At 44.1% G+C, this 22,364-nt stretch overlaps 3 protein-coding genes across 5 annotated transcripts; all 3 read left to right on the forward strand.

The window, feature by feature from the left end:
- The first annotated feature begins 9,473 nt into the window (after positions 1-9,473).
- LOC121996849 (protein TRANSPARENT TESTA GLABRA 1-like) lies at positions 9,474-15,414 on the forward strand. Of its 2 annotated transcripts, XR_006116170.1 has the most exons (3): positions 9,474-10,618; positions 12,976-13,043; positions 15,152-15,414. XR_006116170.1 is itself a non-coding variant. In XM_042550985.1 (2 exons), the coding sequence occupies exon 1, from the start codon at positions 9,557-9,559 to the stop codon at positions 10,592-10,594; it is 1,038 nt and encodes a 345-aa protein (XP_042406919.1). In that variant the 5' UTR covers positions 9,474-9,556; the 3' UTR covers positions 10,595-10,618; positions 15,152-15,414. The 2 variants fall into 2 exon arrangements, 1 of the variants encoding a protein (XP_042406919.1); XM_042550985.1 differs by lacking the exon at positions 12,976-13,043.
- A 1,488-nt stretch (positions 15,415-16,902) lies between these two features.
- LOC121996851 (homeobox protein knotted-1-like 3) lies at positions 16,903-19,107 on the forward strand. Of its 2 annotated transcripts, none has more exons than XM_042550990.1 (7): positions 16,903-17,059; positions 17,209-17,463; positions 17,585-17,705; positions 18,243-18,433; positions 18,523-18,654; positions 18,744-18,880; positions 18,970-19,107. In XM_042550990.1, the coding sequence occupies exons 2-7, from the start codon at positions 17,212-17,214 to the stop codon at positions 18,971-18,973; spliced, it is 837 nt and encodes a 278-aa protein (XP_042406924.1). In that variant the 5' UTR covers positions 16,903-17,059; positions 17,209-17,211; the 3' UTR covers positions 18,974-19,107. The 2 variants fall into 2 exon arrangements, with proteins under 2 accessions (XP_042406924.1, XP_042406925.1); XM_042550991.1 differs by having other exon boundaries at positions 16,920-17,063.
- A 235-nt stretch (positions 19,108-19,342) lies between these two features.
- LOC121996854 lies at positions 19,343-20,664 on the forward strand. Its single transcript, XM_042550993.1, has 2 exons — positions 19,343-19,704; positions 19,909-20,664. The coding sequence occupies exons 1-2, from the start codon at positions 19,550-19,552 to the stop codon at positions 20,111-20,113; spliced, it is 360 nt and encodes a 119-aa protein (XP_042406927.1). The 5' UTR covers positions 19,343-19,549; the 3' UTR covers positions 20,114-20,664.
- Positions 20,665-22,364: the final 1,700 nt, after the last annotated feature.

The following is a 22,364-nucleotide window of genomic DNA, read 5'->3' on the forward strand; positions in this document are numbered from 1 at the left end:
CTCCATATCTATTAGTTAAAGCCCTAGAGCCAATCATTTGATGATTGTTGTATGCACTCGTTGTATCATATTCTTGTATATATATAAAGGCATTTGTTTTTGGTTATTATACTTACTTGTATTGGTGTCAAATAACTAAGTATAATAGCGTCCTTGAGTAGAAGGTTCTAACCTATATCAATCGATTGGTTGAATCGATAGTGAGATGATATAGGGAACACTACTCTTAATCATTCCTAGTCGAGTATTAACATTCAGGGACAATGTTAATGTGACGAGACTAGCATGTAGGTCAACTCAATGACTTGATCTCATAAGTCATGGATATGGAGATATCAAGTTGACACATGGGTATGCATTGGAGAATGTATACTGAATGACCCGCCATGAGAAAGTATCATGGATCGTTATATGAGTGTCATATACTTTCTCATGTGGCTATTAGTATGACTACTAGTCCTTGGACCTGAAGTTACCATGGTTCCCTACATAAATAGTTACGTACTTTGGCTTCGTCAAACGTCACCCGTAACTGGGTGGACTATAAAGGCGATTACTGGGTATGTAACGAATTATGCAGAGGGATGTGAGTAATGTAGATGAGATCTATCCCTCCTATATGACGGGAGTGACATTGATATTCTTGATAGAGTGAGACCACGAAGTGCATGGCCATGCCCAAATGAGTCAATATGAGATATTGAGCTCATTTGATTGAGTGAGTCTACTTGGAGTTTAAGATTTAGATTGATTAGAGGATGACACGGTCTATATCTCACATTGATCAATCTAGATGTCTAGGATAGAAGGACATTGTCATATATTGTGAAGAGTCACAATTAGTAGTCATAAGGTGATGTTGGATCTCAACATTCTTGTAACTTGGATAGTAATGATGTGTTGCTAGATACCGCTCATTACTTATTCTTCTAAATGAGTTTAGGAGCATTGTCAACGTTACAAGAACCTATAGGGTCACACACAAAGGGCAATTAGATGGAGATTAGGTTCATTTGATGAACCTAAAGGATTAGGTTCATGTGATGAACTAAATTGGATTAAGAATAATCCAAATTGAGGTAATTGAGTTGGACTCAATTTGGTTCATGTGTTAAGTGAGTCTAATTTGGACTTAGACTCATTTAATTAATTTAATTCAATGAATAAAGATTCATTAAATTAAAATTGACTTGAACCAATGGTTAGATTAGATCAACCAAGGGAGAGAAGTGGTCAAATTTGACTTGACTTGAGAGGAAGATGAAGGGTCAAGTTTGACTTGACCATTTGTCACCTCATTGGTGAGTTGGCAAAGAGTGGGCAAATGATGATGCTCCACATCATCATGTTTGCTTAAGTGGGATGCCACCTCATGGGAGTTACCAAGAGTTGTGACTCTTGGTATCCCATGGAGGTTACAAACCTCATGAAGTGGCCGACCACTTTTAGTGTGGAATGAATTGATTTTCATTCAAGTGAATTCATTTCTTCTTCTTCCTCTCAAGCTCTCATCTTCTTCTCCCTCTCCTCCACCTCCTTGGCCGAAACTTCTAAGGGTGCTAGTACACTTTTTAGTTGTTTTCTCCATCTCTTGCTTGTGTGAATACACATAGAGGAGTGTCTATTTTGATACTCTTGAGATCCGACGAACCTTGGACGAGCGGGATACGCGAAGGGCTTCGCATCAAGGGTAAATTTCTTTTCTTCCTTGTAGATCTAGTGTAGATCTAGGTTAGAAACTCGTACATGAAGTTTTTCGAAATTTTATAAACTTTGCACGGATCCGTGGCATGGATTTCGGGGTTTCCGCAACGCAAAAAGCGATTTTTGCGGCCCGAAAAACCCAACAATATCACCAATCGTCATTCAGCAGCCGATCGAGCAAGTATCACTGGTTGCCCATATCGACTGGATGGAGGGGCTCACCTTTCCCAGCGATTGGAGAACGGTGTTGATAGAGTTTCTGCGGTCAGGAGCTACGCCTGCAGATCGGGAAGAAACACACCTGTTGAGAAGGCGAGCGGGTCAGTTCACCTTGATTGGAGATCAGCTGTATAAGAAAGTTTTCTCTCGGCCGCTTCTCAAGTGCGTTGGGCCAGAGGACGTCGACTATATACTGCAAGAAGTGTATCAAGGGTCCTGCGGTGGACACCCGGGTGGTCGATCACTGGCGAGGAAAGTTCTGCTAGTTGGGTAATTTTGGCCAACCCTCCAAGACGACACCGCCCGGACCGTATCCTCCTGCCTGTCCTGCCAGAAGTACCACAATCTATCGCACGTCTGGCGAAAGAAATGAAGACATTCACGGTATCTTGCCCGTTCGACCAGTGGGGCCTGGATATAGTAGGACCCTTCCCCATGGCGACTGGTCAGCGGAAGTTTTGCTCGTCGTAGTTGATTACTTCTCCAAGTGGGTCGAAGCTAAGCCGCTAGCCAGGATAATCGAACAGATGCTCAAGAAATTCATCTGACAGCTATCATCTATCGGTTCGGCATCCCACGCAGGCTCGTCTCGGACAATGGGAGGCAGTTCGTAGGCCAACATCTCAGAGAATGGTGTCAAGGGTACAACATTCAACAGAACTTCACCTCCGTGGTATACCCGCAAAGCAATGGACAAACTGAAGTCGCTAATCGGGAAATCCTGCGAATACTTCGGGTTCGGCTCGACCATGTCGGGGGCAGTTGGGTAGATGAGCTCCCTGGCGTGCTATGGGCGATCCGCATGACCCCTAAGGAGGGAACAAGGGTTACGCCTTTCCACTTGGTGTATGGGGGTGAAGTCGTCGTTCCAGTAGAGGTCGGAATAGAATCCGATCAGATACAACAATAAGACATGGACAACGCTGAGCGGAGGCACCTGGAGTTGAACTTGGTGGATGAAGCACGCGCGAAGGCAGCCATTCGGCTGACCGCCTATCGACAGAGGATGCAGCAAAACTACAACCGACGGGTGATTCCTCGATCCTTCCAGGTCGGCGACCTTGTATGGAAGAAGTGAAGTCGGTCGGCGATGGCAGCAAGTTGAAGGCTCCTTGGACCGGACCGTTCAAAATTACGGAGAAGCTCCACTCGGGGGCTTACTATTTGGAAGATATAGATGGACGACGACTGGAGCATCCTTGGAGTGCAAACCATCTCCAGCTGTACCGAGCTGGATGAAAGGTACGTTAATGTATTTATTGTCATACTCTTCTGTTATTTCCTGCACTCTTTGGTTACAGGAGTAAAATAAAAAAACAAGGTATGACAATGTTTTCGCCAAACGACGAGCCATAAGTGAAGACCGTCAAGCGGCGACGTTAAATGCAAGAGCCGAACCGACGGCTATAAACACCTAGCCTGAAGACCGTCGAGCGGTGACGTTAAACGCCAGAGCCGAACCGGCGGCTACAAACACCCGGCCTGAAGACCGTCGAGTGGCGATGTTAAATGCCAGAGCCGAACCGGCGGTTATAAACACCCGACCTGAAGACTGTCGAGCGGCGACGTTAAATGCCAGAGCTGAACCGGCGGCCATAAACACCCGGCCTGAAGACCGTCAAGCAGCGACGTTAAACGCCAGAGCCGAACCGGCGGCTATAAACACCCGGCCTGAAGACTGTCGAGTGGCGACGTTAAACGTTAGAGCCAAACCGGCGGCTATAAACACCCGGCCTGAAAACTGTCGAGCAACGACGTTAAACGCCAGAGCTGAACCGGCGGCTATAAACACTCGACCTGAAGACCGTCGAGCGACGACGTTAAACGCCAGAGCCAAACCAGCGACTATAAACACCCGGCCTGAAGACCGTCGAGCGACGATGTTAAATGCCAGAGCCGAACCGGCGGCTATAAACACCCGACCTGAAGACCGTCGAGCGGCAACATTAAACCCTAGAGTCGAGCGGCGACTATAAAGCTCCGCCTTCGCACCGTTTCAATCTAGCATATTGGCCCCCGGGAAAGGAGGCGATCCTAAACTCGATTGCCGTGTAACAACTCATGGATCAAAAAACGAGGTCCTGACGAATTTAGTAGCGATCAAGGAGACAAATAATCCGCTCGGATATACACAGATAGAGAACAAGCAATGGAAGGCCCAGAAAGAGTTCATCAATCGAAATAAGCTGAATGGCGAATACATATATCAAAATAGGTCGGATGGCAAGTTCATATCAACAACTTCACTCCAGATAATTAAAGACCTCATCCGGGATCGTGGTAAGAAGCCCGGCATGATCACGAACAGGAATGGTGAAGTTTTCAGGGAGACGACCCTCTGTCTTTAGATAATCGACCGTGGCAGCGATGGCCAACTCGAACGCACGAACGAGGCGAGCGCTCGCTATCTCAATAAACTCTATCGAGCGGATATAGTTTTGCTGCAGGACAGCGAAGCAGGTCAGCTAGGCCTCTTGATATTCTTTGAACGCAGCTCGGGAGGCCTCCAGCGCGTCCTGAAGGTTCTCTGACTTCTCTCGCAGGGCAGTCGCCTCTACCGAGCGGGCAGTCTGTTCAGCTATCAACAGGTCCACCAACTCCTGGACCCTCTGCGCAAGGGCCCGGGCCTCAGTGTTCTTTATCTCTAGATCAGAGATAGCCGTATTCTTCCTGGTGTTGGCCTGCTCGAACTTTTTGTCATACGTCTTAACCTCGGTCTTTAGCCAATCCACCATGGTCTGCAGGTAGAGCTGTCAAACGGGCCAACCCGTGGCGGGGCGGGTCGGCCCGTGGCGGGTTAACCATTTGGCGGGGCGGGGCGGGCCAACCCGCCAACTTGGCGGGTTGGGAAATTTCCAACCCAACCCATTCTAAGGCGGGTTGCGGGTTTGGCGGGCCAACCCGCGGGCCCATCAATTTTTTTTTTAAAAATTAAAAAATATTTCATATCTTCAACATTTTACTTCGAAAAAGTTTTCTACAATTAAATATATACATAAACATGTATTTTAAATATAAATAAACACAAACGTGTACTTATGTTGGATGAAAAGTACTATTTTTATTTTAAAATTATAACAAAGAAAGATAATAAATTGGCCTAAAACTTAGCTTACAAGTGTTTTTCAACCCGCGGGCCAACCCAAGCCCGAGCGGGCCAACCCGCGCGGGTCGCGGGCCTAGGCGGGTCGGCCCACGGCGGACTTGGGTTGATAAAGTTCTAACCCAACCCGCTTAAATTGTTTGGCGGGGCGGGCCAACCCGACGGGCCCAACCCAAATTGACGGCTCTATCTGCAGGCCAGAAGATTTGTACTGCTTGGCCTCTAACAGTCTCTTGGTCTTGTCCAGGTCTGCCTTCAACTCGGAATAGGAAGGGCCTTGAGGGGGAGCCCCACCAGAAACCTTGAGCTTCTTGAACTCCTCTTCTAGGAGCATCAGGCGGTTGCTCACTGCGATACTTTTCACCCAATACTGCAACAAGATCCAAGGGGAAAATCAGTGCCGAATGGAAATGAAAAAGTGAAGGTTATGATGAGAGTTACCCCAGAGGCATGTTGTATGTGGTCGTTGCCGAGCAGCCTTGGGGGCATCAAAGCAACGCGCACCCGAGCGTCCTCCTAGACCTTCACCAGGGGTCCCCGAATGGTTATTTGGTGTTCGGGGCCCGCTTGCCGGTCAATCGCCTGCAGATTTTCCTCCGTTGGTAGATGGAGTATGGTCTTGATAATCCTGGGCCCACCAGGGGTAGATTGAGCAGAGGCTGAAGGGGCAGAGGACTGGCCGATCGGATCGGAGCAGATAAGAGATCACTTGATTTTCCGTTGAGCGGGAGGGAGTGAGCTAAGGGGCTGGACAGCGATGGGGTCAGAAGGCCAATCGCCTTGAGAAGGGGTCCGGTCGGAAGATAGCGCTTCCACCGCCACGGGAGCCAACGGAGGAGGAACGTCCGTCTGCTCGGACACACGTACGACTGAGGTGGCCGAGCGGGTGGGTGTGCCCGTTCAGCGTCGTTTGAGTCCAGCCAGCGGAAGTTCATCACCGGAAGACCCGGCTTCCTCGGCCCGAATGACCGGTTGAGTACCCGACAGAGCGGTCTCTCATGCCGCATCGGTAGTGGTGGTCCGAGCAGCAGACGCATCGCCCGCCATCTGCGCCTCTTCGCTCTCGCCTTCATGAGAGCCGACCAGAGCGATGCCGAGTCTCTCCGCCTCCTGCGCTGCAGCTGCCTCTATCTCGGCAACCTTGCGTTTTAGCATGCCGAGCACCACCGACTTCATCATGGTGGCAGCTGCAAGCAAGAGAAAAGAAATCAATTAGACCCAAAGAAAAAGAGTGAAAGTTATTTCTTACCAGGGCTGCCCAGAAGCCTCGTTCGGTTCGAGCTTAGGTCGAACATATACATCATTCCTTCGGGGAGTAGCTTATGGATATCTAGCTTCAGCCCGACCAACAGGTTAGCTACGTTGAGGTAGGCCGACTCGGTCCTATATTTCTTCAGGTCGGGCGGGGGTGGCAGGGAGGTCTGCCACTTGGTCCGAAAGGGAGGTCGTTCGGGGAGACGCAGATAGAAAAAGTAATCCTTCTAATGATTATTGGAAGAGGGCATTTTATCAAAAAAGACAAGGTCGATCCGAGACTGAAATAAAAATGTACCTAGCTCGGATTGCTTCGGATAATAAAAGTAATGAAAAACTTGAGGCCTTAGGGGAATGTCGTGCACTCGGAAAAGCACAACTATGCCGCATAACAGCCGAAAGGAGTTTGGAACGAGTTGGGCGAGCGGAATGCGGAAGTAGTTGCAGACTTCTATTATGAAAGGGTGAATGGGAAATCTAAGGCCAGCTACGAATTGATCTCGAAAAAAGGTGACAGTGCTGGTAGGCGGGTCGTGAGGTCGATCGGACGGCTCGGCTAAAACTATCTCGTAGTCAGGGGAAAGATTGAAAGCACCTATCAAGCCGGCGGCGTCACCCGAGTCGAACCGACTTTCCATATTGTGGTACCAAAGGCCGGGAGAAGGGTCAGAGGAACTGGCCATGATCGGGAAACGAAAAGCTCGGTGGTTTTACCGAAGGATCAACGGGAAAAGTCTGACAGGGGCAGGAACATCTCACAAAAAGGAAAGCCAAAGCACGAAGGAATGCTACAACAAGGTAGAGCAACGAAGAAGCTTACTAGAAAGTGAAACATAAAGGAGAGGTGTGCCGAGAGTTCGCCGGAACGCCAAAGGAGCGAGTCGCCGAAGCACTGGGCACGAAAGAAATCGCCAAAGCACGAAGGCAATAACAATGGAACAGAAGTCGGCCTCGGGATTTTATAGAAATGAAGCTCGGCCAGCCGAAGCCGTCCGATCTAGGTCACAGGGATCGAGGCTTGCATCCGGTCATGGAATTTAAACCGCTGCCTGTCCCATCAGAGCTAACGCCCTCGTCGTACGATGACGGCGGTGGCGCCACGTTAAAGGGCGACATTTAATGGAGACCATCAATCGGCGTGGTCGCGTGCTCGATTTTAATGACGGGGATCTGCACGAATTCCAAGGGGATTTCGATGACGACAGCTTTGACCTGGACATGGAGCGATAAGATTAACAGGTACCGGCACACTCCCCGCCGAGCCACCGCCAAAAGTTCGACCGAGCGGATCACCCATGCCCACCTTAAGCATTTCATCATCGCAGCCGAGCGGCTGACCAAACACTAAACCAATTTGTCTAGTCAGTAGGACTTACAACCTCCTTCGACTAGATTTGAAAGGGAGACATGTGATCCAGGGGTAAAGTGGGACCCGGATGGTAGAGGAGCCGGCGACACGTGGGGATCGGAGTCAGCACGGTCAACATCCCAGGCTCAGTCGGCCGAGCGGAGTCCCCGCTCGACCGACCGGAGGACACTGCCGGACGACCGGCGTACTACCCGAACGACAATGCGACAGCCTAGCTTAGCGCTGGGTTTCCGACGCTCAGAGGTCGAGCGGAGTCCCCGCTCGAGCGGACAGAGGACACTGCTCGATTACGCGTGGCAAGGCGGAAGCAGGATGAAGCACTAGGGGCGGGCGGGCCTCCCGCTCGGCTCGGTCACTCCCTCAACAGTGTGGGGGCGCAGCCGAGCGGACCTCCCGTTCAGTCTTGTAGATGACCAAATAGCAGGAGGGAGTATCTTCCTCGGGGCAGGTGTCACCGACAGGTGGCATGGTCAGACAGAGAATCGTACCGTGGAAGCTTCCACTGTCGCATTAGGGATATGCCCGGTCTGTTAAGGTATGGCGTCAGACATGTTTTTCTGACACACTCATTACAGGTATGCTTTGAGAAATTTGTACATCTTGGTAAGCGTGCACGCGCCTTCAAGAGTCCTATATAAGGACCCCCAGACTTCAACGGAGGTATGCACTATTCACCACTGTAGCTATAGTTCTCGTTACTATGCTTCTCTTGCTCGTCGCCGTGAGCTGACTTGAGCGTCGGAGGGTCATCGCCGGGAACCCCTTCCCGGCTCGATTTTGTACTTGCAGGTTCTAGACGAAGGCCCACATCAACCTGGAGCTCACTCGAAGCCAGCAGAGAGCGTCACGTCCCCAGCGACTATCGTCTCAATGCTCGGACATGATCAATTATTTATATATATATATATATATATATATATATATATATATATATATATATATATATATAAATATAATCTTTAGTTAGTGCTTACTTTAATTGATTAAACGTTTAAGAGAGGTCGACTCTTCATATTGATTGATACATTCAGAATTCAGATTGTATATTTATGCTAATATAGTTTTTTTTTTAATAAAAAAAAAAAGGTAGATGAGTGAAATGATTTCATATGTTCATTTTCTGCTGTACATACCTGAGTTGATTTAGTCATGGTTCTAGAATTTGTTTCCTTGGTCGACCATGTGTCTGTTTGGAGTTTCATTTAGTCAACGGGAGCACTCATGGCGTGAATATCAACTGACGCTTGAAAATTTCAAATTGACTTTGTCAACGCACGTGCTTCTGATAGTCTTCCATTTCAGTAGGCAGAATAGAAAATTATACTTCAACCGAAAGCGACAAAACCAAACTATACTCGTTAAATTTGCCCCAAAAAATCACACCATTAATTATGAATATTTATAGAGATAATAATATTCTACTGTAAATTAAAATAATAATCAGAAGTCAAATGGAGTTTTTTTCCCCCAAATCATCACAGACGCCTACTTGGTTTTTTTAATTAAAAAAGATATTTTATTATTTATAATTACTCATTATTTCTAATCTAAATATGCATTATAACGAATAATATATACTTAATTTATTTAACGATAGGAATTTATATTGTAATAATTACTATTATATTATTATAGCAGTTACGACTTGATAGGAAATTTGGACGGAGATAACAAGAAAGATAATTGTGTAATTGTAGTGAGCGTCTTTTTCGCCCGGATGATTTAGAAAAATAGAGACGCCTTCCTAGTTTTTGCCTAATAAAAATAAAAAATAAAAAATATATTTGCCTTCCTTGGCACATGGGAGTTGAACATTATAACTGCCTCCCTTTATGTCTCTCACTCCGTATAAGGATTAAACACAAGAGGAGAAGAAGAGTGGAAGAGGGAGAGGGAGAGGGAGAGGGATGGCAAGCAAAGCTCAAGAATCCCCGCTGAACCCTAATGTCTTCACCCTCGACTCGCCTCACCCAGTCTACGCCATGGCCTTCTCCTCTTCCACCGCCGCCTCCTCTCCGCGTCTCGCCCTGGGCTCCTTCTTGGAGGAGTATGGCAACCGCGTCGAACTGGTGGGCTTCGACGACGACGCCCTCGCCTTCCGCCCCGAGCCAGCTCTCTCCTTCGACCACCCTTACCCTCCCACCAAGCTCATGTTCCACCCCCTCACAATCCCTCTCCTAGCCTCCGCCTCCGACTCGCTCCGCATCTGGCACGTCGGCTCCGACGCCACCGACCTCCGCTCCCTCCTCGACAGCAGCAAGTCCAGCGGATACTGCGCGCCCCTCACATCCTTCGACTGGAACGACCTCGAGCCCCACCGCATCGGCACCTCCTCTATCGACACCACCTGCACGATTTGGGACGTCGACCGTGGCGTCATCGAGACGCAGCTCATCGCCCACGATAAGGAGGTGTATGACATTGCCTGGGGCGAGGCCGGCGTCTTTGCCTCCGTCTCGGCTGACGGATCTGTCCGCATCTTCGACCTCCGCGACAAGGAGCACTCTACCATTATCTACGAGAGCCTTCGTCCCGACACCCCCCTCCTCCGCCTCGCCTGGAACAAAATTGACCGCTGCTACATGGCCGTCACCATGATGGATAGCAACCGCGTCGTCGTGCTTGACATCCGCTACCCTACCGCCCCCGTTGCCGAACTTCAGAAACACCGCGCCAGCGTCAACGCCATCGCTTGGGCGCCGCAGGCCGCGCGGCATATTTGCTCCGCGGGGGATGATGGTCAGGCGCTGATCTGGGAATTGCCTGCGGCCGCACCAGGTAGTGGCTCCTCGACGGCGGCCACCACCGCAGTAGCTCCAGAGGGCATAGATCCAGTTCTGGTCTACCCAGCTGGCTCGGAAATCAACCAGCTTCAGTGGTCTGCTGCACACCCTGATTGGATTGGAATCGCCTTCTCCAACAAGGTGCAGCTGCTTAGGGTCTGAATAGACTTAGTGAATACCTAAAAGGTATGCTTCGCGACGCATCCCCGAGTTTTATATTTCCCGACTTTCAAGCTTCATTTCTCAGTTCTCTTCTTTAACAAATTGCAAATCATAGTTGCCATTTCTCCGAGGAACAATTAGATTAACATACAAGTGCTACTGTCAGTTATGTTTGCATTTGAAAGTGAGTAAACATGTTAGTTTTTTTTTTCCTGTTGAAAATCATAAATCCTCTCGTTTAACCGGGATCTCCGATTGTGAAGATCCAAGTTTCAACATAAACGCTCTGGTTCCCAGTTCTACATGAGATTACTTATTCCAAAGTACCCTAATCCCTGGATCTATTTGTGGGAGGTAAAAAGTGGATCTAGATATTCGATGGAACTCCAACGTATCCTCATAAGCTATCCAAACAAGTGAACAGGTGCTACTTAACTCTTTCAATTAAAGCATGCCATTGAGGAGTTTTTTTGTTTGTTGAACGCAGCTATGCAAGCTTTTAGAAACAATAATTGGTTTCATACTATATAATTGCCGCCTAGTCTTGAATGTGGCTGCCAATGTGATTTTTGTAGGAAAGAGGACAACGACAATCACACTACTGAATTAAAGCTTGTCATCAAAGCTTGTTTGGTTTGTTCAACACCTATACACCCACTTTTATAGATTACAGTATCATACTACATAACTAGCGCCTGCTTCTGAATGTGAACCATAAAAGCAGGCTACGTTAGTCCCAACTAATTTGGGTCGGCTATATAGATATAAAGACTATACCTCTGGTGATTTTTAATCTTTTAAGTCACTTTTAGTTACATTACACAGGGGTTGTAGGAAAATGACCAAGTTCTATTATTTAATGAGTAGCAGGAAAAGGTTTTAGATGCCATTGAAGCCCATATGTTCTGAGTTGTTTTTACCAGTAATATGGGTACGCATATGCTTCAAATAGCTTGGTGAAGTGCATTTAGGTTCAAATCTGAGAAACAACTAGAAAGCAGTAGCCAACAGGCGGAGATTAGTTTTAGATAAATGTATCATATTTAATCTTTTATTTCTGGCAACAGCCTTCTATTTACTTGGTTTTCTTATTATCTATCAATTAATTGAATGGACTTGGTGTTTATATGCACTTTAATGTTCTGATGGTAATTAATCAATCCCATTAGTCCACACATATATTATTACATGCCAGCTAAATTGAGTCAAAACAACAACAACAACAAAATGCAACAAACTGGATATTGATCTCAATATTTAACTTTGCTTCTGCAACCTGGAATTCTTTAGATGCTGATAGCCAGAAGTCTTGTATAGCTTATCTAAAGAAGCTATGATACAATACAGATTTCATTTTCTGTCATCATTTTATCTTTGTCCAAATCTGAAGTTCTCCATTTCTTTCATATAGGAAAGATGATCCAGAATAAATTTGTAATATTTTCAAAGCTAATATCTTGTATAAGATGGGATCTTGATTCATAAAAAAGTTGGAGACGATTGTTTTAGCCACATTTATAAGGTGAAACATTCAGCTGAGTCTCTTCAGGAGGACAAGAATGTCATCCTTTTCCATTGCTTTTCAAAATAAAACATTTCAATTGTTTTCATTACAGTTTTAATTGATCTGTACTGGACGTCCACCAAAATCATATAGATTTGTCTTAGAGAAAAATGGAGCAAGCTTGCTCCTGACGATTGTTTTAGCCACATTTATAAGGTGAATCATTCAGCTGAGTCTCTTCAGGAGGACAAGAATGTCATCCTTTTCCATTGCTTTTCAAAATAAAACATTTCAATTGTTTTCATTACAGTTTTAATTGATCTGTACTGGACGTCCACCAAAATCATATAGATTTGTCTTAGAGAAAAATGGAGCAAGCTTGCTCCTGCAGTTTTTCATGTCAATCATAGGTTTGATTTGGTTGCTTGATGATTAGTTATATTGACTAACCCAAGCTTTTATACAAGTAAATGAATAGGTGGGCTTAAGCATTTTTTTCTAACACTAAAGATTTTTCTCTCTTGTGATCTTTTATTAATTATTCCATTCCTTTGACTTTCCACTTTTGAAATTAGTTATGTACCTCTCCGGTTCTCTTTTGGTTCTTCAATTTGTTCTCCATTTTTGTTTTGATTTTGGTGAGAAACATTCTAAAAATTAGGTTACATTCTCAATTTTCACATTCACGTGTCTTTCTGTAATAATTATATATGTTTATGTCGTACTGTATTCTAAGAAATGCCTTCAGGTTTCAATTAAATCTGATTGTTTTATTGGAGGTTTCATTTTTATTTCTTTTGACTAATTTCGATGAGTTTCTTATTTCTATTTTCATTAATGCTGATTTTTTTCCCCAAAATAATTTGGGTTATCTTAGGTAGCATACTGAAAGTGAAATTTTAGAGTCTGGAATGAGCAACACCTCCAGTTCATATATTTGGTCTAGTGAGTTATCGTACACATGAACCTGGCATTAGTGTCTCCTTATTGTATTTCTTCATATGAGATGCTCAAGAATTGTAGATGAGCAATCTTGAGTTATGTTATGAATTTAAGAAAGTTTTCTTTTAACAAAGGTTATTTCTTATCCATTTGAATCTGGTGTTCTTATAAAGTTCCTCTTCCAGCTATTGTCTTTGTTTGCATACCTAAGTAATACCGTAAGAAGATTAGAAAGTAGTAAATAATTTGGTGAGATAATTTATAGAAAATTGAAGTGAGATGGCTTATTGAAAGATGACTAGCAGTAAGTTTTATGAACCTGCAAGACTACAAACATTATTTAGTGTGAGGAGCAAGGGTGTGAATTGATCCTTCGCATGATTAAAAGGGAATGTGAGTACCATCGACAATGGAAATATGCATCTCTGGGTGATGAGAAAACGTGGAATAGGATCTTCTTGCTGAGATGAAATCCAGCATCAAGAAACCAAAAATATGATAAAAGCCATACCTGAAACCAATGGAGCAATAGCAAGGCATAATAAAGCAGAGTCCATAGAAGACTACAGTGGGCATTCACTGGATTGTAGATATGATGACATGAGGGGAGAATTTGAGCAGAACAATCGGAGTAAGATAACAGCATAAATTTTTTATCCAATGGGAAAGTTATATATATACATATATATAAACAAATTACTACAGATTGGACAATAGCTAATGAAGCTACCTGTTGGTATTATATCTGCCAGTACAAGCAGGAAGTAGCACACTAGGAAGATTGTCCGATGCACACACAAAGCATATAAAATTGGGTCGTCCAAGTGTTTTTTCCTCATCAGATCAATATGTACCTTTCATATCAGGTTGTTCATTATGATCCTTCAGAAATGTTCACTAGTTTATACATGTTTTTAAATCTTGACCGGTAATGTGTATCATCCATTAATTTATTTGCTCGTCAACATCATGCTTCAACTTCAGAAAATATGCCATTAGAGTTGTGTCGGTTCGTACATGGTAGTTTATGGAGTGGTCTTGAGTCATATGCTTTTGTGGGATTTTATAACTTTATAACAACTGTTATGTTTAATTTAGGTCTTTTGGTGTCAGTTTGGGATGAGATGATGACAATCAAGTTTCTGTATGAAGGATGTTGGATGATCGATCCCTCGTTGAGGTTTCTTATTGAGTCCTTATGGATTTCCAACCTTCTTCTGGCACTGCAATGCTTGTGTTCCAATAGAGAACTCAAGACATCAATAACCAAGTCATGGGCTGGAAAAATGATAACCACCACATTATATCCATATGTACACACATCTGCCTTTCCCTCTATAATTAGTCACTATCTTTGACCATCAGACTGATTTTGAGATGGAAATACAATAATAACAATATCTATCGTCTTTCCCTCTACAATTTTCCAGTTTCTTTGATGATGCACCCACTTTCCTCTCCCCATGCTACGGATGCATCTTCTTGCCTTGGATCTTCTTGTCTTTCTGATGTGTCTGAGATCTGCTGTCTTGGCACATCATCTGAGGTTGGAGGGTCCTGTAATAGCAGCCCTCCTAACATATTACTTAGTAAATGGTGGTCTGTATACTGTACGATGGTACAGAATAAAATTGCCCTGATGATATGCAATAACAACTATGGTAATATAAAGATTTGGATCTGGCGACTTTCCAATATCATGTTCTGACTATGCAATCTATGAATAAAGCCAATTTTAGTTGTTTGATTAAAAATAATCTGTGCAAGGCTTCTGAGAGACTTGAATTACACCTTGGAAGCTAACAAGCTCTATGGGTTGTAGAGGCTTTTCATATAAAAGTTAACAAGCTTTATTATGCAGAGATGCAAGAATTTCTTCCTGATTTTTTTTTATGTAAATGGATTAATTTAATGCAAGTTACCTCTACCATCACCAATGAAATTTTCTTCTTAACAAAATCCCAATGTTATTTGCTCATATGATCAATTTTACAGCCTGTGTAGATAAGATTTGGTTTGCAAAGTTAGCTCTTTATCTTAATGGCCTTAGAGTTAGAGATTATAGATTTAGCCATATATCCTATTTATGCTTGTTTTCCATCCCTTTACAGGTTCAGAGTCGACTGGACATCCCACCTACTTTTTATCATCCGGGAGCTGATTGTCGTCACGAGTAAATGTCAGAATTAGGTTTATGCTCTTACTCTTCATTTTGTAAGATATGTATGATCTTCTTAACCACGTCTGCTAAAGCTTGTATGTGACTAGATGGATAAGTAGTATTCTGCATTTACTAGATTGTTGTTTGTTGGCCTATGGTGAATGTAACTAGGTGGCAAATTTACTATAATGGTAAAAGGATCAAATTTTAGTAGGTGCATATTCTTGGGAAAAAAATCTCATACACCCTTAGTTAATTTGATGATCGGCTACAAGTTAACTTCATGATTTATCTTTTTCCACATAATCATAGAGCGGATTGTAAAAGGTGTCTGAATCAATGTAATTATCTTTTACAATAAGTAGTACTCTTCAATTTTTATTTTTTTTATTTTGTGAAATCAATCACTCTCTATGTGTGTATATACAAAACTAGGCGTAATTGTTTTATTTTTTTAGAAAATAAGAATAAAAGTGGGGCAAAATATCTTTATTTCATAATACCTTTTAATAACTTTTTAGATTTATCAAATGAATAAAAATAAATTCGATTATATATCTCTCCAAAAAATTAGTAGCCACTAAATCATTTGCATATTAGGATAAATGTCTCAATCATATCGGGAAGCTTTCCAATTAATAAGCAGTTTAATTAAGAGAAGGAATCAAAATATCCACTTCACTTTTTTTTTCTTCTTTTTGTGAATTCTCATTTTCTACAAAAAAATAAAACCGTAGCATGTTTCATAAGAACTAGTAGTGTGAAGTTTTTTTTTTTTTAAAAAAAATTAATCAAAATTATCTATTATTTTTTAATCAATTATTGTTTTTATAATTTAGGTAAAATATTATTTTAACATATATATATATTTGAAAATTGTTTGTTGCCTCTCTAACCAACCTTATCATAAGTTGAAGTGATTAGAAGGTTGATCGATTTGGTTTTATATATTCGACCACCTACTTCATCTTCTCCCAACTAATGGTCTCTCCACCTTGTTATTTTATGTTCATTGTACCCTAATTAAGCAAGTCATGTCATTGTTCATCCTATAAAAAAAAGTATATAATATTACTTTGTTACACACCTTAATATTAATTTATATCATTATAAAATTAGATGAAATAATTTTATTTTATTTTTATTTTTATTTTATCTTTTTGCGCAAAAGTAGGAAGTATCCACGGGATGATGGAGACATCTCCCTACCAAAAATTAGAAAAGGAGGCGGCCCAAAGTGAGCTGCCGACAAGACCACAACCACTGCATGCTTATTGTTGAGTGTGGTGGAGAATTTTCTTGGACTGAGATACTTCTCCGAACATTGTTGTTATCTTAATTTATAAACTCATCTTTTATGTATTTAATATTATATAAATTATTAAATAAATATTTCCAATCCATTACCGCACGGGGAGTAGTAGTCAATGATTAGGAACATGAGATAAGAGAAAAATAAATAATTTTTTCTGTGAAAATAATAATTAATTACTATAACTCATGGCACATTTAATTTTTTTTAAAATTTTCATATTGCACGAGGGTATTTTTAAATTTTAAAAGTACTTATAATTAACATCCTGTAGAATTTATCTTAATTTATTAATAAATATTATGCAAGAATCAATCGTATTTACTTGGCCGTTTGAAATTTTTGTCCACCGCATTAGCTTGTACCATACGATGTAATTATACTAATTCACACTAAAAGGGAAGCGTGGTTAGCGACCGGTGCAAGCAAATGATCGCCAACAACAGTGATTAATTACTCGCCATTCTTTAATTATATATCATTAGTTCTGGTAATCAAACTGTTGAGAGGTTGAAGGCCACATTGAGCGGCGGCGAGAGGGCGGAGGTCGGTGCGAGCTAAACAACCTTCTCCGTTGATTTGATTTCTGTTCCTTTCTTTTTTCTCTTTGATTTCCTCCTCTTCGCTAGCTAGCTCGATCGGTTTGTTTTTCTGTTTCCTTTTTGCTCTCGGCGCGAAATGATCTAGCGGTGCAGGGTATGGCGGCGGCGGCGGCGGAGGAGGAGCAGCAGCTCGTGAAGGCGGAGATGGCGGTGCACCCGCTGTGGGAGCAGCTGCTGGGGGCCCACGTCGGATGCCTGCGCGTCGCGACGCCCACCGACCACCTCCCGCTCATCGACGCGCAGCTGGCGCAGTCGCACCACCTCGTACGCTACTACGGAGCTGCCGCCGGCCGCCTCCGTCATCCGGTGCTATCCCCCCAAGACAAGCAGGAGCTCGATGCCTTCTTGGTGAGCCCTTTTTTATAAAATCTAAAAAAAAATCTTCCAGCGAACTCATCGCCCCCTGTAACTTTACCGATCGTTTTTTCTATTTCGCTCCTCGTAATTTAGAATATTGCATCTGGTTCAGGCGCAGTATGCGATGCTACTGGGCTCGTTCCGGGAGCAGCTGCAGCAGCACGTACGGGTGCACGCCGTGGAGGCGGTCATGGCGTGCAGAGAGATGGAGCAGTCTCTGCGAGTCCTCACAGGTGATCGATCCAACTATTTCGCGTCTAATTTCAACTAATTGAATCGAACCGAACCGAACAGAATTGTCATCAAATTTGAGCCATTGAATGTAGAAATGTAGTTGTTACCGGTGGTGGTGTTTGACTTTGAGGAAGGTTGTGGTGGATGGACGGATCGGACGGTGGGAGTGGGAGAGGGTGACCCGAAGGCATTAGTTAAAGTGGGTTTAGTGAATGGCGACAAGGGAGATCGTCGTCACGCTTGACGTCTCACCTAATTGCAGTTGAAAATTTTAATGAAACTATCTCCCATTAATATGGGAGAATAGTCTCGTATTAAAAGTTTTATGGCAAATTAAGGGTTCAGATCGCACTAAACTTCCTATATGTGTGTCTCCTCAAGCTCTCCAAACCCCGATTAAGTTTGATGTTTAGATACCGCATTTCCATTGGTAATTCTATACTTGCCCGGTCCAACACTCCACACTGCTAAGCACAAACGAGCATTCATCTCTGGCAAATTTACCATCTAACATATAATTGGATTGCCCATGTTAGGAGTGACACTCGAAGAAGGGTCGGGAGCAACTATGTCGGACGACGAGGATGAACTCGGGCCGGCGGATTGCCCCATGGATGTGGCGGTGGAGGGGCATGACATGGTAGGACTCGGCCCACTTCTTCCCACAGAATCTGAGAGGTCCCTAATGGACACAGTACGACAGGGATTGAAGATTGAACTGAAACAGGTACACAAATATGCCACTGTAACTCATGGTTTCTGCAACGAATATAGTTAATATAGTTAATGTCCTCATTGTCGATTAACTTCTTGCAGGGATTTAGGTCGAGAATTGAGGATGTAAGAGAAGAGATACTTCGAAAGAGAAGAGCTGGGAAGTTGCCAGGCGACACCACTTCAATTCTGAAGCAATGGTGGTTACAAAATTCTAAATGGCCATATCCAACTGTAAGTAGACATACATGTTTACATCTGATCAAGTCTTAACTATTTGGGTTGGCTACATGAATCTTATTCTTCGTCGTCGTCTTCTTCAGGAAGACGACAAAGCTAAATTAGTCGAGGAGACGGGCTTGCAGCTAAAGCAAATTAACAATTGGTTCATCAATCAGCGAAAGCGCAATTGGCACAGCAATTCTCAATCAGCAACAACCCTCAAGTCTAAACGCAAAAGGTATACACATATAAATGAATACAATGTATTTGTTATGTATTGATTTATATTTGTAAGACATGGTTCATTATAATAATTATTTCTTACAGGTAACAAAAACAAGATTAACCAAGAAGATTCCCATAACTTGATGATGTTCTATTTACTCTACTATCGATTATGTCTTGATCTTCAAGGGCAAACTGTATAAGAATTCAGTAATTGATTTATCACATATAATTTGATTCTGCGTTGGAGATAAATGTATTATTTAAAATATGATGTACATTAATTTATATGTGAGATTATTCTCTTCATATTTAAACTTTTAAATTTGGGCCGAAGGCTTTTTATGCCACAAGAAGGCCCACTAGCAGCGTTGGCCGACTGCCAGGTCCTCGGCCTCCACGCCGCTTTCTCTTTTGCCGAATGCTGGGTGAGTTCTGTCACGATGACTTCCGTGACGAGATCCGGCGATTCCGCTCCGGTGGAGATCGCTTCAGCTTCTGCTTTGTACTCGCCAAGATTAGGGATGCAAAAGCAATGTACCATAGCCAAAACTGCCTGTTGCTGTAGCAAAGGCATGCCGAAAGCTTCTGAGAATCAAAACATCAGGTTCTCTCAGAGTACCTATGCTTAGCATCTCATTTCAAGGAGAATACGCTTCCTAATGTGCATGACGCTGAGTCCATGGCTACAAGAATAGATGATTTGCTTGGGGTGTCTCTAGGACAAGTTTTCTGGAAACCAGAATCAAGACAAAAAGGAAAACCAGTAGTTCCAGAGAAGGGTGACCATGATAAGACAATATTGCCAAAGATGAGGTTTGTGCGAGCATTTACAATGTAAGTTCTTCCCTTGTTTTAACCTTTTTGGTGTTGGATACTTGCTCTAGTTTATCTGACATACCCTTTGCGACCACCTATATCAAGGTTAGCAGATCATTGATGGTTTACTTCTTTTTTATTTAATTCTTAGCTATTCTTCTAGCTAGCAAAATCAAAGTTTCTATTGAAGTAACATGAGAGGCGTGCTACTGCTATGTACAGCAAAGTGAAAAAAAAGAAGAGAGAGATTAGAGATCCTGTCCGAGAATCGAGACGATGGATGCTGGGAGAATGCGACGCTCTTGTTGATCGTTGGTGGACTCCGAGCTGGAGGATCTTGCAATCACAACAGCGTCAGTGCCGAGCCAGGGAGGGGTTCCCCGACGATGACCCTCCGACGCTCAAGTCGGTCTCCGACGATGTGTAAATAAGGAAGCGGAGAAGCAGAGTAATAGTGTAGCTACAGTAGAAATTATACATATCTCTTTTGAAGCTTGGTGCTCCTTATATAGGGCTACCGGGAGAGCGCGTGCACGCTTTTCGAGGTGTGCACGCTTCTCAACGCTTTCCCTGAAAAGACATGTCAGGAAAACGTCTCTGACACCATACCTTAATGACCCGAGCATATCTCTGACTTGATAGCGGAAGTTTCCGTCGTATGATCTTCTACCCGGCCATGCCGCCAACCATGCCGTCTGTCGGTAGCACGAGTTCCCACAAGGATATTGGCTGATCCTCCTTTTGTCTGTTAGTGGGCCGAGCGGGATGACCGCTCGACTAGCTCTCAGCCGTCCGGGTGTCTGACCCTTAGGCCGAATGGGGTGGCCGCTCGGCCAACATTCCATTGTCCGAGCTCCGCTGTTGTGCCGAGATATATCTGAGTGTGACTGCTCGGTTGCGCTCCCGTTTCGCCGGCTCTGAGGTTCGACTTAAGTCTGAGCGAGCCGGCCGCTCGACATGTGCCTCGCCGACACATGGTTTTCTAAGCGTCGGAAGCTCAGTATGCGACCGAGCTGTGGTAACACTGGGTTGATATCGGCCTGGCTATCCTTCGCCCCGATCGAACAAGTAGGTTGTCCGATTGACCAGCGATACAGGGACGTTGACTGCCTAGGCTTTGACTTCCACTATGACAACGACCCTCTGAGTGGTGGGCCCTTATCACCGGATCACATGTTTTCCCCTCAAGTCTAGTCGAAGGAGGCTGCAAGTCCGACTGACTGGACAAAAAGAAGCATAGAGATCTGTTGACCGATTGGCCATTATATTGGCAGAATTCCGATTGGTTCGTCAAAGAGTGTCGGTCGGCCCCGAGACCGATCCTTGTAGCCAATCGGTGCTCCAAGTATTTGCACTTGGGCTTTCTCCTTCAATGTCCTCGGGCGTGTGTGGTCAATGCTGACGTCACCAGAATCTCTTAGGAATTCGTGTAGATCACCCCCGTTAAGGCAGAGCACGCATCCATTAAATGCGAGCCAATGAGGGAATGCCACGCGTCGCTGCCGTAGTCGCCGCACGCCCGAAGCGACAGGCTCTGACGCGACGTCTGGCGGTTTGAATTCGACGACTGGATCTGCGTCTTGGGTTTTACGCCCTAGATCTGACGGCTCTGGTTGGCCGAGCCGAAGGCTTATAGCCTTGCAAAGCTCCCTTCCCCCTTTACCTTTGCATTTTGCTCGTGTCCGGCGATTTCTGTGCGCTCAGTGCTCCGGCGACTTCCGTCTTCTTTTACGGCGACCTTTTCTGCTCTTTCTGTAAGCTCTCTTCTTTTTGTAGTTCTTTTGGATCCTCGCCTCTTTTCCGTGCTCGTTGTGCTTTCTGTCCATCTCTATTTCTATCGAAGTCTTGTTTTCTTGTTTTCCGGCAATGGCTAGCTCTTCTTGGTCGTTTGCCCCCGCTCCTGGTCTCTGGTACAGTACCATGGAGCCTAGATTTGATGCGGGCGACGCTGAGAACCTTAGGAATGTCTTTGATATCCCCTCTGATCATGATATAATCTTAGCCTCCCCGTCCGATCGGCCAAATAACCTGCCGACCGATACTATCTATCTTTTTCGAGACTAATTTGTGGTCGATCTCCGATTTCGGATCCACCCCTTCATCATCGAAGTTTGTAACTATTTCCGTGTTCCCCTTCTGCAAGTCGTACCAAACTATTTCCGTTTGCTGTGCGGCGTCGTAGTTTTGTTTCGGCTGCACGACATTCCCCTGACCCCGTGCGCCTTCCATTATTTTTACTATCCCAAGCAGTCCGAGCTGGGGACTTTCCTCTTTCAGTCGCGGGTCGGGCTGGTCTTTTTTGACAAGATGCCTACTTCCAACAAGCATTAGAAGGAGTATTTTTTTTTTTTTTTTGCGTCTTCCCGAGCGGCCTTGCTTTCGAACGCGCTGGCAGGTCGACTTGCCCTCTCAGTCCGATCTGAAGAAGTACAAGAGCCAGCCGGACTATTGATAAGCGCGAAACTGTCACTTGCGCAGGATCAAATTAATTCATTTCTAATCTACCGAACCCCTTAACCTACACTAAGTAGTATAGTAGACGACCGGGTCGTCTCCCAACGAACGCAACGATAGGATGATATCTTAGGATTGATTTGTTATTACTTTTGGATTTTTAATATGGAATTGGGGTTTGAATTTTGATTCTAAACTTAATAAATGAAAAGCAGAACAAATAA

Source organism: Zingiber officinale, chromosome 6A (genome assembly GCF_018446385.1).
Source record: "Zingiber officinale cultivar Zhangliang chromosome 6A, Zo_v1.1, whole genome shotgun sequence".
Lineage (NCBI taxonomy): Eukaryota > Viridiplantae > Streptophyta > Magnoliopsida > Zingiberales > Zingiberaceae > Zingiber > Zingiber officinale.

Excerpts from the sequence above, each read along its gene's own strand:
- LOC121996849 (XM_042550985.1), top strand. The coding sequence starts at position 9,557 with ATGGCAAGCAAAGCTCAAGAATCCCCGCTGAACCCTAATGTCTTCACC.
- LOC121996851 (XM_042550990.1), top strand. The coding sequence starts at position 17,212 with ATGGCGGCGGCGGCGGCGGAGGAGGAGCAGCAGCTCGTGAAGGCGGAG. Across the intron at positions 17,706-18,242 it reads GTCTCTGCGAGTCCTCACAG|GAGTGACACTCGAAGAAGGG; the intron begins GTGATCGATCCA and ends TGCCCATGTTAG. Across the intron at positions 18,655-18,743 it reads CTAAATGGCCATATCCAACT|GAAGACGACAAAGCTAAATT; the intron begins GTAAGTAGACAT and ends CGTCTTCTTCAG.
- LOC121996854 (XM_042550993.1), top strand. The coding sequence starts at position 19,550 with ATGGCTACAAGAATAGATGATTTGCTTGGGGTGTCTCTAGGACAAGTT. Across the intron at positions 19,705-19,908 it reads TTTGTGCGAGCATTTACAAT|CAAAGTGAAAAAAAAGAAGA; the intron begins GTAAGTTCTTCC and ends TGCTATGTACAG.